The sequence below is a fragment of the Carcharodon carcharias genome (genome assembly GCF_017639515.1).
Source record: "Carcharodon carcharias isolate sCarCar2 chromosome 29 unlocalized genomic scaffold, sCarCar2.pri SUPER_29_unloc_3, whole genome shotgun sequence".
In the NCBI taxonomy this organism is placed as follows: domain Eukaryota; kingdom Metazoa; phylum Chordata; class Chondrichthyes; order Lamniformes; family Lamnidae; genus Carcharodon; species Carcharodon carcharias.
The window spans coordinates 1,071,170-1,090,167 of NW_024470676.1; the positions used below are offsets into that span (position 1 = coordinate 1,071,170).

At 51.4% G+C, this 18,998-nt stretch overlaps 1 protein-coding gene across 1 annotated transcript in view; it reads right to left on the reverse strand.

The window, feature by feature from the left end:
* The window catches only part of iglon5 (IgLON family member 5), a 189,085-nt gene extending 170,950 nt beyond the window's left edge, over positions 1-18,135 (reverse strand). Inside the window, exon 1 of the mRNA XM_041181249.1 lies at positions 18,093-18,135. Within this exon, the coding sequence (XP_041037183.1) occupies positions 18,093-18,135 (43 nt within the window). The remainder of the gene's footprint in view (positions 1-18,092) is intronic.
* Between the last annotated feature and the right edge of the window lie 863 nt (positions 18,136-18,998).

Genomic DNA, 18,998 nt, shown 5'->3' on the forward strand with positions numbered 1-18,998 from the left:
CTCTCAATCTCTCTCACTCTCTCTCTCTCTCTCAATCTCTTTCACTCTCTCTCTCCCCCTCTCAATCTCTCACTCTCTCTCTCTCTCAATCTCTCTCACTCTCTCTCTCTATCTCTCTCACTCTCAATCTCTCTCACTCCCTCTCTCGCAATCTCTCTTTCAATCACACCCACTCTCTCTCTCTCTCTCTCTCAATCTCTCTCACTCTCACTCTCTCTCTCAATCTCTCTCACTCTCTCTCTCAATCTCTCTCACTCTCTCTCTCTTTCTCTCAATCTCTCTCACACTCTCTCTCAATCTCTCTCACTCTCTCTCTCTTAACCTCTCTCACTCTTTCTCTCTCTCAATCTCTCTCACTCTCTCTTTCTCTCAATCTCTCTCACTCTCTCTCTCAACCTCTCTCACTCTCTCTCTCTCTCTCTCTCTCTCTCTCTCTCACTCTCTCTCTCTCTCTCTAGCCTCTGTCGAATTCAGCTTGCAGCGCTCACCATTGTCAATGCAGGGAAGGCAGCAGCCAATTACGCACAGCAAGATCCCACTGACAGTCAGCAAGGTAATGGCCGCGTTGCCTCCCCCTCCTCACGTGAACAGGCACCTTGAGGTTGTGGGGTAAAAATATTGGCCAAAGGACCATAAGAAATAGGAGGAGAAATTAGGCCAATCAGCCCATCGAGTCTGCTCCTCCATTCAATCATGGCTGATAAGTTTCTCAACCTCATTCTCCCGCCCTCTCCCCGTAACCTCTGATCCCCTTACCAATCAAGAACCTATCTGTCTCGGTCTTAAATACATTCAATGACCTGGCCTCCACAGCCTTCTGTGGCAATGAATTCCATAGATTCACCACTCTCAGGCTAAAGAAGTTTCTCAGCAGGTCTGGCAGCATCGGCGGAGAAGAAAAGAGTTGACGTTTCGAGTCCTCATGACCCTTCGACAGAACTTGAGTTCGAGTCCAGGAAAGAGCTGAAATATAAGCTGGTTTAAGGTGTGTGTGTGGGGGGCGGAGAGATAGAGAGACAGAGAGGTGGAGGGGGTTGGTGTAGTTGTAGGGACAAACAAGCAGTGATAGAAGCAGATCATCAAAAGATGTCAACCACAATAGTACAATAGAACACATAGGTGTTAAAGTTAAAGTTGGTGATATTATCTTAACGAATGTGCTAATTAAGAATGGATGGTAGGGCACTCAAGGTATAGCTCTAGTGGGTTTTTTTTTTATATATATTTTTTTTTATATAATGGAAATAGGTGGGAAAAGGAAAATCTTTATAATTTATTGGGAAAAAAAAGAGGAAGGGGGAAACAGAAAGGGGGTGGGGATGGGGGAGGGAGCTCACGACCTAAAGTTGTTGAATTCAATATTCAGTCCGGAAGGCTGTAAAGTCCCTAGTCGGAAGATGAGGTGTTGTTCCTCCAGTTTGCGTTGGGCTTCACTGGAACAATGCAGCAAGCCAAGGACAGACATGTGGGCAAGAGAGCAGGGTGGAGTGTTAAAATGACAAGCGACAGGGAGGTTTGGGTCATTCTTGCGGACAGACCGCAGGTGTTCTGCAAAGCGGTCGCCCAGTTTACGTTTGGTCTCTCCAATGTAGAGGAGACCACATTGGGAGCAACGAATGCAGTAGACTAAGTTGGGGGAAATGCAAGTGAAATGCTGCTTCACTTGAAAGGAGTGTTTGGGTCCTTGGACGGTGAGGAGAGAGGAAGTGAAGGGGCAGGTGTTGCATCTTTTGCGTGGGCAAGGGGTTGTGCCATAGGAGGGGGTTGAGGAGTAGGGGGTGATGGAGGAGTGGACCAGGGTGTCCCGGAGGGAGCGATCCCTACGGAATGCCGATAAGGGGGGTGAAGGGAAGATGTGTTTGGTAGTGGCATCATGCTGAAGTTGGCGGAAATGGCGGAGGATGATCCTTTGAATGCGGAGGCTGGTGGGGTGATAAGTGAGGACAAGGGGGACCCTATCATGTTTCTGGGAGGGAGGAGAAGGAGTGAGGGCGGATGCGCGGGAGATGGGCCGGACACGGTTGAGGGCCCTGTCAACGACCGTGGGTGGAAAACCTCGGTTAAGGAAGAAGGAGGACATGTCAGAGGAACTGTTTTTGAATGTAGCATCATCGGAACAGATGCGACGGAGGCGAAGGAACTGAGAGAATGGGATGGAGTCCTTACAGGAAGTGGGGTGTGAGGAGCTGTAGTCGAGATAGCTGTGGGAGTCGGTGGGTTTGTAATGGATATTGGTGGACAGTCTATCACCAGAGATTGAGACAGAGAGGTCAAGGAAGGGAAGGGAAGTGTCAGAGATGGACCACGTGAAAATGATGGAGGGGTGGAGATTGGAAGCAAAATTAATAAATTTTTCCAAGTCCTGACGAGAGCATGAAGCGGCACCGAAGTAATCATCGATGTACCGGAGAAAGAGTTGTGGAGGGGGGCCGGAGTAGGACTGCAACAAGGAATGTTCCACATACCCCATAAAGAGACAGGCATAGCTGGGGCCCATGCGGGTACCCATAGCCACACCTTTTATTTGGAGGAAGTGAGAGGAGTTGAAGGAGAAATTGTTCAGCGTGAGAACAAGTTCAGCCAGACAGAGGAGAGTAGTGGTGGATGGGGATTGTTCGGGCCTCTGTTCGAGGAAGAAGCTAAGGGCCCTCAGACCATCCTGGTGGGGGATGGAGGTGTAGAGGGATTGTACGTCCATGGTGAAGAGGAAGCGGTAGGGGCCAGGGAACTGGAAATTGTTGATGTGACGTAAGGTGTCAGAGGAATCACGGATGTAGGTGGGAAGGGACTGGACAAGGGGAGAGAGAAGGGAGTCAAGATAACGAAAAATGAGTTCTGTGGGGCAGGAGCAAGCTGAGACGATCGGTCTACCGGGGCTGTTCTGTTTGTGGATTTTGGGTAGGAGATAGAAGCGGGCCGTCCGAGGTTGGGCGACTATCAGGTTGGAAGCTGTGGGAGGGAGATCCCCAGAGGAGATGAGGTCAGTGACAGTCCTGGAAACAGTGGCTTGATGTTCAGTGGTGGGGTCATGGTCCAGGGAGAGGTAGGAGGAAGTGTCTGCGAGTTGACGCTCAGCCTCCACGTGGTAGAGGTCAGTGCGCCAGACAACAACAGCACCACCCTTGTCAGCGGGTTTGATGACAATGTCAGGGTTGGACCTGAGAGAATGGAGTGCAGTAAGTTCAGAGAGAGACAGGTTAGAATGGGTGAGAGGAGCAGAGAAATTGAGACGACTAATGTCGCGCCGACAGTTCTCAATGAAAAGATCGAGAGAAGGTAAGAATCCAGAGGGAGGGGTCCAGGTGGAGGGAGAATATTGAAGATGGGTAAAAGGATCCGTTGAACTGGGAGAGGACTCCTGCCCAAAGAAGTGAGCCCGGAGACGAAGACGGCGGAAGAAGAGTTCAGTATCATGCCGAGCCCGAAATTCATTGAGGTGAGGGCGTAAGGGTATGAAACTAAGTCCTTTGCTGAGCACTGAACGTTCAGCATCGGAGAGGGGAAGGTCAGGGGGTATAGTGAATACACGGCTGGGGTTGGGATTGGAAGATGGGGTGGGGACGGAGGGACAGGCGGGGGTGGAGGGTCCTAGATGGGTGTTGGTGTCGATGAGTTGTTGCAGCTTGCGTTCCTTAGCACTTGAGAGAAAGAGAAAAAGTTTCTTGTTGAGGCGTCGGATGAGCCGAAGGATAAAATGAAACTGGGGGCACGCGCAGCTTTGAAAAAGGGTACGGCGGTGCTGCTGGAGGGAGAGGTCGAGTGTGTTCATATGGCGGCGCATGGCACTGAGAGTGGATTTCAGAATGTGACGGGAACAGCAGTCCGAGAAACGTTTTATGTCCCGGAGATACCTGTAATCCTGGGTGGGTTCGAAACATGAGGGGTGGAATTTCAGTTGAAATCCATGTGGGGTAAGTCGGAGACGGAGACAGTCACTGAGAAAGGAGATATGGCTGTGAAAGCGGGTTTTAGTAAACACCTTGTCAAACACTAGGAGAGAAATGGAAAGCAATGAAGGTGAACAAGGCAACAGAGAGATCCGGAAATCTTGTTGCAGAGAGGAACAGAACTTCTTCAAGGAGGTAGGCATTTCTTGAAGAGCAGTGGCAGTCAATTAAACAAAGAGATAAAAACAAAAAAACTGCGGATGCTGGAAATCCAAAACAAAAACAGAATTACCTGGAAAAACTCAGCAGGTCTGGCAGCATCGGCGGAGAAGAAAAGAGTTGACGTTTCGAGTCCTCATGACCCTTCGACAGAACTTGAGTTCGAGTCCAGGAAAGAGCTGAAATATAAGCTGGTTTAAGGTTTTCACAGCCATGTCTCCTTTCTCAGTGACTGTCTCCGTCTCCGACTTACCCCACATGGATTTCAACTGAAATTCCACCCCTCATGTTTCGAACCCACCCAGGATTACAGGTATCTCCGGGACATAAAACGTTTCTCGGACTGCTGTTCCCGTCACATTCTGAAATCCACTCTCAGTGCCATGCGCCGCCATATGAACACACTCGACCTCTCCCTCCAGCAGCACCGCCGTACCCTTTTTCAAAGCTGCGCGTGCCCCCAGTTTCATTTTATCCTTCGGCTCATCCGACGCCTCAACAAGAAACTTTTTCTCTTTCTCTCAAGTGCTAAGGAACGCAAGCTGCAACAACTCATCGACACCAACACCCATCTAGGACCCTCCACCCCTGCCTGTTCCTCCGTCCCCACCCCATCTTCCAATCCCAACCCCAGCCGTGTATTCACTATACCCCCTGACCTTCCCCTCTCCGATGCTGAACGTTCAGTGCTCAGCAAAGGACTTAGTTTCATACCCTTACGCCCTCACCTCAATGAATTTCGGGCTCGGCATGATACTGAACTCTTCTTCCGCCGTCTTCGTCTCCGGGCTCACTTCTTTGGGCAGGAGTCCTCTCCCAGTTCAACGGATCCTTTTACCCATCTTCAATATTCTCCCTCCACCTGGACCCCTCCCTCTGGATTCTTACCTTCTCTCGATCTTTTCATTGAGAACTGTCGGCGCGACATTAGTCGTCTCAATTTCTCTGCTCCTCTCACCCATTCTAACCTGTCTCTCTCTGAACTTACTGCACTCCATTCTCTCAGGTCCAACCCTGACATTGTCATCAAACCCGCTGACAAGGGTGGTGCTGTTGTTGTCTGGCGCACTGACCTCTACCACGCGGAGGCTGAGCGTCAACTCGCAGACACTTCCTCCTACCTCTCCCTGGACCATGACCCCACCACTGAACATCAAGCCACTGTTTCCAGGACTGTCACTGACCTCATCTCCTCTGGGGATCTCCCTCCCACAGCTTCCAACCTGATAGTCGCCCAACCTCGGACGGCCCGCTTCTATCTCCTACCCAAAATCCACAAACAGAACAGCCCCGGTAGACCGATCGTCTCAGCTTGCTCCTGCCCCACAGAACTCATTTTTCGTTATCTTGACTCCCTTCTCTCTCCCCTTGTCCAGTCCCTTCCCACCTACATCCGTGATTCCTCTGACACCTTACGTCACATCAACAATTTCTAGTTCCCTGGCCCCTACCGCTTCCTCTTCACCATGGACGTACGATCCCTCTACACCTCTATCCCCCACCAGGATGGTCTGAGGGCCCTTAGCTTCTTCCTCGAACAGACGCCCGAACAATCCCCATCCACCACTACTCTCCTCCGTCTGGCTGAACTTGTTCTCACGCTGAACAATTTCTCCTTCAACTCCTCTCACTTCCTCCAAATAAAAGGTGTGGCTATGGGTACCCGCATGGGCCCCAGCTATGCCTGTCTCTTTATGGGGTATGTGGAACATTCCTTGTTGCAGTCCTACTCCGGCCCCTTCCACAACTCTTTCTCTGGTACATCGATGATTACTTTGGTGCTGCTTCATGCTCTCGACAGGACTTGGAAAAATTTATTAATTTTGCTTCCAATCTCCACCCCTCCATCATTTTCACATGGTCCATCTCTGACACTTCCCTTCCCTTCCTTGACCTCTCTGTCTCAATCTCTGGTGATAGACTGTCCACCAATATCCATTACAAACCCACCGACTCCCACAGCTATCTCGACTACAGCTCCTCACACCCCACTTCCTGTAAGGACTCCATCCCATTCTCTCAATTCCTTCGCCTCCGTCGCATCTGTTCCGATGATGCTACATTCAAAACAGTTCCTCTGACATGTCCTCCTTCTTCCTTAACCGAGGTTTTCCACCCACGGTCGTTGACAGGGCCCTCAACCGTGTCCGGCCCATCTCCCGCGCATCCGCCCTCACTCCTCTCCTCCCTCCCAGAAACATGATAGGGTCCCCCTTGTCCTCACTTATCACCCCACCAGCCTCCGCATTCAAAGGATCATCCTCCGCCATTTCCGCCAACTTCAGCATGATGCCACTACCAAACACATCTTCCCTTCACCCCCCTTATCGGCATTCCGTAGGGATCGCTCCCTCCGGGACACCCTGGTCCACTCCTCCATCACCCCCTACTCCTCAACCCCCTCCTATGGCACAACCCCTTGCCCACGCAAAAGATGCAACACCTGCCCCTTCACTTCCTCTCTCCTCACCGTCCAAGGACCCAAACACTCCTTTCAAGTGAAGCAGCATTTCAATTGCATTTCCCCCAACTTAGTCTACTGCATTCGTTGCTCCCAATGTGGTCTCCTCTACATTGGAGAGACCAAACGTAAACTGGGCGACCGCTTTGCAGAACACCTGCGGTCTGTCCGCAAGAATGACCCAAACCTCCCTGTCGCTTGCCATTTTAACACTCCACCCTGCTCTCTTGCCCACATGTCTGTCCTTGGCTTGCTGCATTGTTCCAGTGAAGCCCAACGCAAACTGGAGGAACAACACCTCATCTTCCGACTAGGGACTTTACAGCCTTCCGGACTGAATATTGAATTCAACGACTTTAGGTTGTGAGCTCCCTCCCCCATCCCCACCCCCTTTCTGTTTCCCCCTTCCTCTTTTTTTTCCCAATAAATTATAAAGATTTTCCTTTTCCCACCTATTTCCATTATATAAAAAAAAATATATAAAAAAAAAACCCACTAGAGCTATACCTTGAGTGCCCTACCATCCATTCTTACTTAGCACATTCGTTTAGATAATATCACCAACTTTAACTTTAACACCTATGTGTTCTATTGTACTATTGTGGTTGACATCTTTTGATGATCTGCTTCTATCACTGCTTGTTTGTCCCTACAACTACACCAACCCCCTCCACCTCTCTGTCTCTCTATCTCTCCGCCCCCCACACACACACCTTAAACCAGCTTATATTTCAGCTCTTTCCTGGACTCGAACTCAAGTTCTGTCGAAGGGTCATGAGGACTCGAAACGTCAACTCTTTTCTTCTCCGCCGATGCTGCCAGACCTGCTGAGTTTTTCCAGGTAATTCTGTTTTTGTTTTGGATTTCCAGCATCCGCAGTTTTTTTGTTTTTATAAAGAAGTTTCTCCTCATCTCTGTTCTAAAAGGTCTTCCCTTTACTCTGAGGCTGTGCCCTGGGGTCCTAGTCTCTCCGACTAACGGAAACATCTTCCTCACATCCACTCTATCCAGGCCTTTCAGTATTCTGTAAGTTTCAATCAGATCCCCCCTCATCCTTCTAAACTCCATCGATTATAGACCCAGAGTCCTCAAATGTTCCTCATATGTTAAGCCTTTCATTCCTGGGATCATTCTTGTGAACCTCCTCTGGACCCTCTCCAGGGCCAGCACATCCTTCCTGAGATACGGGGTCCAAAATTGCCCACAATATTCTAAATGTGGTCTGACCAGAGCCTTATAAAGCCTCAGCAGCACATCCCTGCTTTTATATTCTAGTCCTCCTCCAAGGACACCAGGGAGAATCCTGGCCCATCACCCACTGCACCACAGCTGGGATGCTGTCCGTCGAATAGTGGACAGGGGATCACTTATGTCCAACTGAGAGGGCAGACAGAGCAAATATTTCATGTTTCATCCAGAAGGTAGCACTCTGACAGTGCAGCACTCCCTCAGTACTGACCCTCTGACAGTGCAGCATTCCCTCAGTACTGACCATCCGACAGGGCTTCACTCCCTCAGTACTGACCCTCTGTCCGTGCAGCGCTCCCTTAGGACTGACCCTCCGACAGTGCAGCTCACCCTCAGTACTGACCCTCCGACAGTGCAGCACTCCCTCAGCACTGAAACTGCGAGTGTCAGTCCGGATTTTTGTCCTCAATCTCTAGAGAGGTAGAGATGTTTATGGAGGGGATTCCAGAGGTCAGGACCCCCAGGCAGCTGAAGGCATGGCCGCCAATGGTGGAGCGAGGGGAATCGGGCGATGGTCAAGAGGCCGGAATTGGGGGAGCACAGTGATCTTGGAGGGTTGTAGGGGCTGGAGGAGGTTACAGAGATAGGGAGGTTTGTAGGGGCTGGAGGAGGTTATAGAGATAGAGAGGGCTGTAGGTGCTGGAGGAAATTTCAGAGATAGGGAGGGTTGTAGGGGCTGGAGGAGGTTACAGAGATGAGAAAGTTTGTAGGTGCTGGAGGAGGTTACAGAGATAGGGAGGTTTGTAGGGACTGGAGGAGGTTATAGAGATAAGGAGGGTTGTAGGGACTGGAGGAGTTTACAGACAAACGGAGGGTTATAGGGACTGGAGGAGGTTACAGAAATAGGGAGGGTTGTAGAGGCTGGAGGAGGTTACAGAGATAGGGAGGGTTGTAGGGGTTGGAGGAGGTTACAGAGATAGGGAGAGTTGTAGAGTCTGGAGGAGGTTACAGAGATAGGGGGAGCTGGAGGAGGTTACAGAGAAAGGGAGGGTTGTAGGGGCTGGAGGAGGTAACAGAAAAAGGGAGGATTGTAGGGGTTGTAGGAGATTACATAGATAGGGAGGGTTGTAGAGGCTGGTGGAGGTAACAGAGATAGGGAGGGTTGTAGGTGCTGGAGGAGGTTATAGAGATTGGGAGGGTTGTAGGGACTGATGGAGGTTACAGAGATAGGGAGGGTTGTAGGGGCTGGAGGAGGTTACAAAAATAAGGATGATCCTAGGGATGGAGGAAGTTACAGAGTTAGCGAGGGTTGTAGGGGCTGGAGGAGGGTACAGAGATAGGTAGGTGTATAGGGGGTGGAGGAGGTTACAGAGATAGGGAGGGTTGTAGTGGCTGGAGGAGGTTACAGAGATAGGGTGGGTTGTAGGGTCTGGAGGAGGTTGCAGAGTGAGGGATTGTCATGGAGTCATAGAGGTCTACAGCACAGAAAAAGGCCCTTCAGCCCATCAATGTCTGTTGGTCAAACAAGTACCTAACTATTCTAATCCTATTTTCCAGCACTCAACCCAAAGCCTTGTATGCGATGGCATCACAAGTGCACATCCTAATAACTCTTAAAAGTTGTGAGGGTTTCTCCCACCCTTTCAGGCAGAGTGTTCCAGATTCCCAACACCCTGTGGGTGAAAAAATTCTTCCTCACATCCCCTCTAAACCTCCTGCCCCTTACCTTCAATCGATGCCCCCTGGTTACTGATCCCTCCACCAAGGGGAAAAGTTCCTTCCTGTCTACCCTATCTACGCCCCTCATAATTTTATACACCTCAACCATGTCCCCCCTCGATCTCCTCTGCTCCAAGGAAAATAACCCCAGTCTATCCAATCTTTCCTCGTAACTGAAACTCTCCATCCCAGGCAACATCCTGGTTAATCTCCTCTGCACTCTCTTTAGTGCAATCACATCCTTCCTATAATGCGGGTTCCAGAACTGCACGCAATACTCTAGCTGTGGCCTAACCAGCATTTTATACAGTTCCAGCATAACCTCCCTGCTCTTATATTCGATGTCTCGGTTAATAAAGGCAAGTATCCCATATGCCTTCTTAACCACATTATCTATCTGTCCCACTATCTTAAGGGATCGGTGGACATGCACACCAAGGTCCCTCTGATCCTTGTCACTTTCCAGGGTCCTTCCATTCATTGTGTATTCCCGTGTCCTGTTTGTCCTGCCCAAGTGCATCACCTCACACTTATCCAGCTTTTCGGGGCTGGAGGAGGTTACAGAGATGGGGAGGGTTGTAGGGGCTGGAGGAGGTTACAGAGATAGGGAGGGATGTTGGTGCTGGAGGAGGGTACGGAGATAGGGAGGGTTGTAGGGGCTGGAGGAGGTTACAGAGATAGGGAGGGTGTAGGGGCTGGAGAAGGTTACAGAGATAGGGTGTAGGGGTTGGAGAAGGTTACAGAGATAGGGAGGGATGTAGGGGCTGGAGGAGGATAGGGAGATAGGGAGGGTGTAGGGGCTGGAGAAGATTACAGATATAGGGAGGGATGCTGGGGCTGGAGGAGGTTACAGAGATAGGGAGGGTTGTAGGGGCTGGAGGAGGTTACAGAGATAGGGAGGGTTGTAGGGGCTGGAGGGAGTTACAGAGATAGGGAGGGTTGTAGGGGCTGGAGGAGGTTACAGAGATAGGGAGGGTTGTAGGGGCTGGAGGATGTTACAAAGATAGGGAGGGATGTTGGTGCTGGAGGGGGTTACAGAGATAGGGAGGGTGTAGGGCTGGAAGAGGTTACAGAGATAGGGAGGGCGTGGGGGCAGGAAGAGGTTACAGAGATAGGGAGAGATGTTGGTGCTGGAGGAGGTTACAGAGATAGGGAGGAATGTTGGTGCTGGAGGAGTATACGGAGATAGGGAGGGTTGTAGGGACTGGAGGAGGTTACAGAGATAGGGAGGGTGTAGGAGGTGGAGGAGGTTACAGAGATAGGGACGGTTGTAGGGGGTGGAGGAGGTGACAGAAATAGGGAGGGTCATGGGGGCTGGGGGAGGTTACAGAGATAGGGAGGGTTGCAGGGGCTGGAGGAGGTTACGGAGATAGGGAGGGATGTTGGTGCTGGAGGAGGGTACAGAGATAGGGAGAGATGTTGGTGCTGGAGGAGGTTACAGAGATAGGGAGGAATGTTGGTGCTGGAGGAGTATACGGAGATAGGGAGGGTTGTAGGGACTGGAGGAGGTTACAGAGATAGGGAGGGTGTAGGAGGTGGAGGAGGTTACAGAGATAGGGACGGTTGTAGGGGGTGGAGGAGGTGACAGAAATAGGGAGGGTCATGGGGGCTGGGGGAGGTTACAGAGATAGGGAGGGTTGCAGGGGCTGGAGGAGGTTATGGAGATAGGGAGGGATGTTGGTGCTGGAGGAGGGTACGCAGATAGGGAGGGATGTTGGTGCTGGAGGAGGGTACGGAGATAGGGAGGGTGTCTGGGCTGGAGGAGGTTACGGAGAAAGGGAGGGAAGTTGGTGCTGGAGGAGGTTACAGAGATAGGGAGGGTGTAGGGGCTGGAGGAGGGTACGGAGATAGGGAGGGTTGTAGGGGCTGGAGGAGGGTACGGAGATAGGGAGGGATGCTGGGGCTGGGGGAGGTTACAGAGATAGGGAGGTTTGTAGGGGCTGGAGGAGGGTACGGAGATAGGGAGGGATGCTGTGGCTGGAGAAGTTTACAGAGATAGGGAGGGATGTAGGTGCTGGAGGAGGTTACAGAGATAGGGAGTGTTGTAGGGACTGGAGGAGGTTACAGATTTAGGGAGGGATGTTGGTGCTGGAGGAGGTTACAGAGATAGGGAGGGTTGTAGGGACAGGAGGAGGTTACAGAATTAGGGAGGGTAGTAGGACCTGGAGGAGGGTACGGAGATAGGGAGGGATGCTGGGGCTGGAGGAGGTTACAGAAATAGGGAGGGTGTAGGGGCTGGAGGAGGTTATAGAGATAGGGAGGGAAGTTGGTGCTGGAGGATGGTACAGAGATAGGGAGGGTTGTAGGGGCTGGAGGAGGGTACGGAGATTGGGAAGGTGTAGGGGCTGGGGGAGGGTACGGAGATAGGGAGGGTTGCTGGGGCTGGAGGAGGTTACGGAAATAGGGAGGGATGTTGGTGCTGGAGGGGGTTACAGAGATAGGGAGGGTGTAGGGGCTGGAGGAGGTTACGGAGATAGGGCGGGTTGTAGGGGCTGGAGGAGGTTACAGAGATAGCGAGGGTTGTAGGGGCTGGAGGAGGTTACAAAGATGGGGGGGATGTTGGTGCTGGAGGGGGTTACAGAGATAGGAAGGGTGTAGGGGCTGGAGGAGGTTACAGATATAGGGAGGGTTGTAGGGCTGGAGGAGGTTACAGAGATAGGGAGGGTGTAGGGGCTGGAGGAGGTTACAGAGATAGGGAGGGATGTTGGTGCTGGAGGAGTATACAGAGATAGGGAGGGTTGTAGGAACTGGAGGAGGTTACAGAGATAGGGAGGGTGTATGGGCTGGAGGAGGGTACGGAGATAGGGAGGGTTGTAGGGACTGGAGGAGGTTACAGAGATAGGGAGGGTGTAGGGGCTGGAGGAGGGTACGGAGATAGGGAGGGTTGTAGGGACTGGAGGAGGTTACAGAGATAGGGAGGGTGTAGGGGCTGGAAGAGGTCACAGAGTTAGGGAGGGTTGTAGGGGCTAGAGGAGTTTACAGAGATAGGGAGGAATGTTGGTGCTGGAGGGGGTTACAGAGATAGGGAGGGTGTAGGGGCTGGAGGAGGTTACAGAGATAGGGTGGGTGTAGGGGTTGGAGAAGGTTGCAGAGATAGGGAGGGATGCTGGGGCTGGACGAGTTTACAGAGATAGGAATGGTTGTAGGGGCTGGAGGAGGTTACAGAAATTGGGAGGGTTGTAGGGGCTGGAGGAGGGTACGGAGATAGGGAGGGTTGTAGGGGCTGGAGGAGGGTACGGAGATAGGGATGTTGTAGGGTCTGGGGGAGGGTACGGAGATAGGGAGGGTTGCTGGGGCTGGAGGAGGTTACGGAGATAGGGAGGGATGCCGGGGCTGGAGGAGATTACAGAGATAGGGAGTGTTGTATGGGGTGGAGGAGGTTACAGAAATAGGAATGGTCGTGGGGGCTGAGGGAGGTTACGGAGATAGGGAGGGATGTTGGTGCTGGAGGAGGGTACGGAGATAGGGAGGGATGTTGGTGCTGGAGGAGGGTACGGAGATAGGGAGGGATGTTGGTGCTGGAGGAGGGTACGCAGATAGGGAGGGATGTTGGTGCTGGAGGAGGTTACGGAGATAGGGAGGGAAGTTGCTGCTGGAGGAGGTTACAGAGATAGGGAGGTGTGTAGGGGCTGGAGGAGGTTACAGAGATAGGGAGGTTTGTAGGGACTGGAGGAGGTTACAGAGATAGGGAGGGTGTAGGGGCTGGAGGAGGGTACGGTGATAGGGAGGGTTGTAGGGCTGGAGGAGGGTACGGAGATAGGGAGTGTTGTAGGGACTGGAGGAGGTTACAGAGTTAGGGAGGGTTGTAGGAGCTGGAGGAGGGTACGGAGATAGGGAGGGATGCTGGGGCTGGAGGAGGTTACAGAGATAGGGAGGGTGTAGGGGTTGGAGGAGGTGACAGAGATAGGGAGGAATGTTGGTGCTGGAGGAGGTTACAGAGATAGGGAGGGTGTAGGGGCTGGAGGAGGTTACAGAGAAAGGGAGGAATGTTGGTTCTGGAGGAGGTTACATATATAGGGAGGGTTGTAGGAGCTGGAGGAGGTAACAGAGATAGGGAGGGTGTAGGGGCTGGAGGAGGTTACAGAGATAGGGAGGGATGCTGGGGCTGGAGGAGGGTATGGAGATAGGGAGGGTTGTGGAGCTGGAGGAGGGTACGGAGATAGGGAGGGATGCTGGGGCTGGAGGAGGTTACAGAGATAGGGAGGGTGTAGGGGTTGGAGGTGGGTACGGGGACAGGGAGGGATGCTGGGGCTGGAGGAGGGTATGGAGATAGGGAGGGATGTTGGTGCTGGAGGAGGGTACGGAGATAGGGAGGGAATGGTACACTGCTGGTTTAAGTTGAAAATGGCTTCACAGCTGATCCTGGAGCCAATGGTCAGCGAGCAACAGGTTGCGATGGTAACGAAGAGGCTTGAACTAAATGAAATAGGAAAGTGCCTCAGGCTTTTTTCCCTGAACCTGTTTCCATGTGTTAGACAAACTCCTTCTAACAAATCCCTGCTAGAGGCTGGGATGTAGTCAGCAATGTTTACAGCTTTGCTGTTAATGTAGGAAGCAGTAAAACACACAATCTACACTCCCTTCACAATGTTAGCTCCTCTTAACAACTCCCAGGGGGAGGATTTTACTGACGTTCATGATTGCCAGGCACAGTCTACACTTCACACTGACAGACACACGTTGCATGTATGAGGAAGGTGCATCCATTACATCTTAGATCTAACCCCGTGCTGTACCTGTCCTGGGAGTGTTTGATGGGGACAGTGTAGAGGGAGCTTTACTTTGTATCTAACCCCGTGCTCTACCTGTCCTGGGAGTGTTTGATGGGGACAGTGTAGAGGGAGCTTTACTTTGTATCTAACCCGTGCTGTACCTGTCCTGGGAGTGTTTGATGGGGACAGTGTAGAGCGAGATTTACTCTGTATCTAACCCCGTGCTGTACCTGTCCTGGGAGTGTTTGATGGGGAAAGTGTAGAGCGAGATTTACTCTGTATCTAACCCCGTGCTGTACCTGTCCTGGGAGTGTTTGATGGGGACAGTGTAGAGGGAGCTTTACTCTGTATCTAACTGACCCACAAACCTTCCGATATGCTGACAGGGTTTCATGGTATCATAGTACCTTTACAGACAGAGGCCATTCTACCCATCCTATCAGTGCCAGCTCTCTTCTAGAACAGCTGAACTCATCCTATCCCAGGCCAACTTTACTCCGTAACCCTGCCCATTCCTCCTTTTCAGTTAAGGACCCAGTTCCCATTTGAAACCCTCGATTGAACCTGCCTCCCCCACACTCTCGGGCAGAAAACTCCAGATCCTAAAAACTCACCGCGTGAAAAAGTTTCTCCTGCTGTCTCTGTTGCTTCTTTTACCAATCACCTTAAATCAGCGTCCCTCTGCTTCTCGATCCTGTCGCCAATGGGAACAGTCTCTCCCTCCCTACGCTGTCCGGACCCCTCGTGATTCTGAACACCTCCATCAAATCTCCCCTCCAACCTTCTCTTCTACGAGGAGAACTGCCCCAGCTCTTCCAACCCCTCCATGGAACTGAAGTCCCCGTCCCTGGAACCATTCTCATGAATCTTTTCCGCACTCTCTCTCTCTCACACCTTCACATCCTTCCTAAAGCGCGGAGCCTAGAACTGGACACAATTATTTATACAGATTTAACATAACCTCCATGCTCTTGTGCTCTGTGACCCTGTGAATAAAGCCCAGGAGACTGTATGCTTTAGTTACCGCGCTCTCACCCTGTTCTGCCACTCTCAGTGATTTGTGCACAGCTACCCCCAGGTCCCTCTGCTCCCTCTTTAGAGTTGCACCCTTTATTTAATATTGTCTCTCCAATGTCTGTGACCCAGTAATGAGAATATTGCAGAGAATGTTGGAGTGAATGTCAATCTGTGGGTGATATCGTTGGGTATGTGGGAGGCTCCTGATTTGTAAGCATAGTTATCAAACAGCCCATTTGATCCCACACTGTCCCATTAGTGTAACTGGAAAACAGCTTGGCTCGGAATCAATTCGCTTTAAGAATCACTTTCCAGCCCAGTGACACACGTTGCTTTTTGGAGGCAGCAATGGGGGAGACACAGTGTGTTCGCACGCTGGAATGATCGTTCAATAGACCCAACCTCCACACCCCCACCCCTAACTAGTCCAAAATGATCAGTCTGTCACTTTAAATATTCACTCACGAGATGTGGGTGTCACTGGCAAGCCCAGCCAAGCCCAGCCTTTATTGCCCATCCCTAATGCTGATTAGGGATCCCTAGTTCACACACTGAAACAGCCCATGTCCAAATGCAGCAAGACCTGGACAATATCCAGTCTTGGGCTGGCAAGTGGCCAGTAATATTCATGCCACACAAGTGTCAGGCAATGATCATCTCCAATAAGAGAGAATCTAACCATCGTCCCTTGATGTTCAATGGCATCATCATCGCTGAATTCCCCCACTATCAACATCCTGGGGGTTACCATTGACCAGAAACTGAACTGGACGAGTCATATAAACACTGTGGCTACAAGAGCAGGTCAGAGGCTGGGAATCCTGCGGTGAGTAACTCACCTCCTGACTCCCCACAGCCTGTCCACCATCTACAAGGCACAAGTCAGGAGTGTGATGGAATACTCTCCACTTCCCTGGATGAGTGCAGCTCCCACAACACTCAAGAAGCTCGACACCATCCAGGATAAAGCAGCCCCGCTTGATTGGCACCCCATCCACAAACATTCACTCCCTCCACCACCGACGCACAGTAGCAGCAGTGTGTGTACCCTCTACAAGATGCACTGCAGGAACTCACCAAGGCTCCTTAGACAGCACCTTCCAAACTCACGACCACTACCATCTAGAAGGACAAGGGCAGCAGACACATGGGGAACACCACCACCTGGAAGTTCCCCTCCAAGCCACTCACCATCCTGACTTGGAAATATATCGGCCGTTCCTTCACTGTCGCTGGGTCAGAATCCTGGAACTCCCTCTCTAACAGCACGGTGGGTGTACCTACCCCACATGGACTGCAGCAGCTGAAGAAGGCAGCTCATCAGCACCTTCTCAAGGGGCAACTAGGGATGGGCTGTCAAAATTCTGGCCCACATCCTGTGAAAGATTTTTTTTTTAAAAAGTCACTGTAATGTAGGAAACATGGCAGCCAGTCTGAGCACAGCAAGATCCCACAGAAGGCAGGGTGATACCGTTTATGGGATTCCAGTCACGAGGTGGTTCTGTTATTCAACTGCCAATCCTGCCGTCCAGACTAATGATCCAGAAGCATGAGTTCAAATCCCACCACAGCCACTGGGGAGGGAATTTAAATTCAATTAATTCATCGAATCTGGAGTTAAAAGCTTGTCTCAGTAATAGTGAATATGAAATTATATGTGTTCTGTTGTACTATTGTCGTTGACATCTTTTGATGATCTGCTTCTATCACTGCTTGTTTGTCCCTACAACCACACCCCCCCCCACCCCCCACCTCTCTCTCTCTCTCTCTCTCTCCGCCCCCCCACACACACACCTTAAACCAGCTTATATTTCAACTCTTTCCTGGACTCGAACTCAAGTTCTGTCGAAGGGTCATGAGGACTCGAAACGTCAACTCTTTTCTTCTCCGCCGATGCTGCCAGACCTGCTGAGTTTTTCCAGGTAATTCTGTTTTTGTTATGAAATTATTGCACTGTCCTCAAAACCCATCTGGTTCATTCATTGTCCCCTTGGGAAAAGCAATCTGCAACCCTCACCTACTCTGGCCGACAGCAGAGTATTGTGTCCAGTTCTGGTCACCTCACTTTGGGAAGGTAGTGAGGGTCCTTGAGAGGGTGGGGAGGAGATTGAGCAGAATGGGTCCAGGGATGAGGGATTTTAGCTACAAGGTTGGGTTGGAGAAGCTGGGGTTGTTCTCCTTGGAGCAAAGGAGATTGAGGGGGGATCTGATCGAGGTGTACAAGATGATGACAGGTTTAGATAAGGTAGACAAAGAGAAGCTGTTGCCATTAGCTGATGGTACAAGGACTGGGGGACACAGATTGAAGGTTTTGGGCAGAGGGGGGATGTGAGGAGGAACTTTTTTACACAGCCAGTGGTAATGAGCTGGAACTCGCTGCCTACGAGGATGGTGGAAGCGGAGACGATGAACGATTTCAAAAGGAAATTGGACGGACACTTGAGGGGGAATAAACTCACAGAGATACGGGGATGGAGCGGGGGGAATGGGACTGACTGGATTGTTCTACAGAGAGATAGCATGGACTGGATGGGCCGAATGCCGTCCTTCTGTGCCATGATGAATCGAGGTGAGTCCAGACCCACAGCCATGTGGTTGACCCTTAACTGCCTTCCGAAACAGTGGCATCAGCCACACAGCGAGCGCCAATGGCAGATGCTGAAGGGGCAATTAGGGATGGGCAACAAGTGCCCAGCCAGTGACTTCCTGGAATATCGAAAGGCAAGATAGCAAGGCAGGTGCCTTCTTTACTCTTGTACAAGAATCATTGAAGGTGGTAGGAGAGATTGAGAGGGGGGGGTTGCCAAAGGGGGCAGCACCCTCAGCTTCATTAAGAGGGGCAGAGAGATGCTGAGAAAGAGCTGTACCACCAAAGCTTTGGGCACTCACCGGGATAGCTCGCAAAGAATTCACCAACAATCTTATACCGCATGAGAAGAGAGTGCTAATGGAGCCACAAGGGAATGCAGCGTGGATCAGTTAACTGCTCGGCTTTGCTCAAGTTCAAACCGGGCAGGTCGACTCCGACTGGTCAAGGCACCGCTCCAGGGGAATGGCTGTTGTTTGCTCGAAAAGGGCACAACGTGCGGACAGGTTCCTCTCGTCCGCAAAGGACAGGCCCTGTACGTGCGGCTTCGGGCACGGGTAAGTGAGCCACCACACTGTGGGCCGGGCTGACAGTCTTAAACTGGTTCGCAATGTAATTTCTCGCGCGACCCAGGGGTCGTTTACCGGGTGCTGTGCGATCGCGGAGTCACGTCTCACGTTGGACACTATGGTTCGAGTTTCGCCAGCACGGGTTGGGTTGGGTACGGCCGTCATGGCAACGCCTCCACCGATCGCTTGACAGGCACTCGGCGCTCTCTTCTTGTGCGGTATAAATTGTTGTTTCCCCCCCTGATAATTTCTTGTGATTGTGAGCCTGATGGAAGGGCTCTGAAAGCAGGTGCCAAACGAAAAGCAAGGAGGTTATGTTAAACGTGTGTGTGGAACACCGGGTTCACCCACAACAGGCCCAGCCCTGGACCTTAGCCACACCTTTAGGGCGGAAGAGTGTGGGTGTCTCACTGTCCCCGTGTGTTAGATCCCCGGGTGAAAGATGATGACTAATTTTCAGATTGTTTATTCCTAACACAGAGGAAACAGGCACAGTGTGAGTGGATGAGCCTCATGATGTAGATAATTGGTGCAGAGTTTGTGTCACAGTTAATATGAAATAATTCCTGCACCTATAACAACTTAATTAGTGAACACATTTATCACCCACTGTGCAGGACTGTTATTTGCATATCTTCT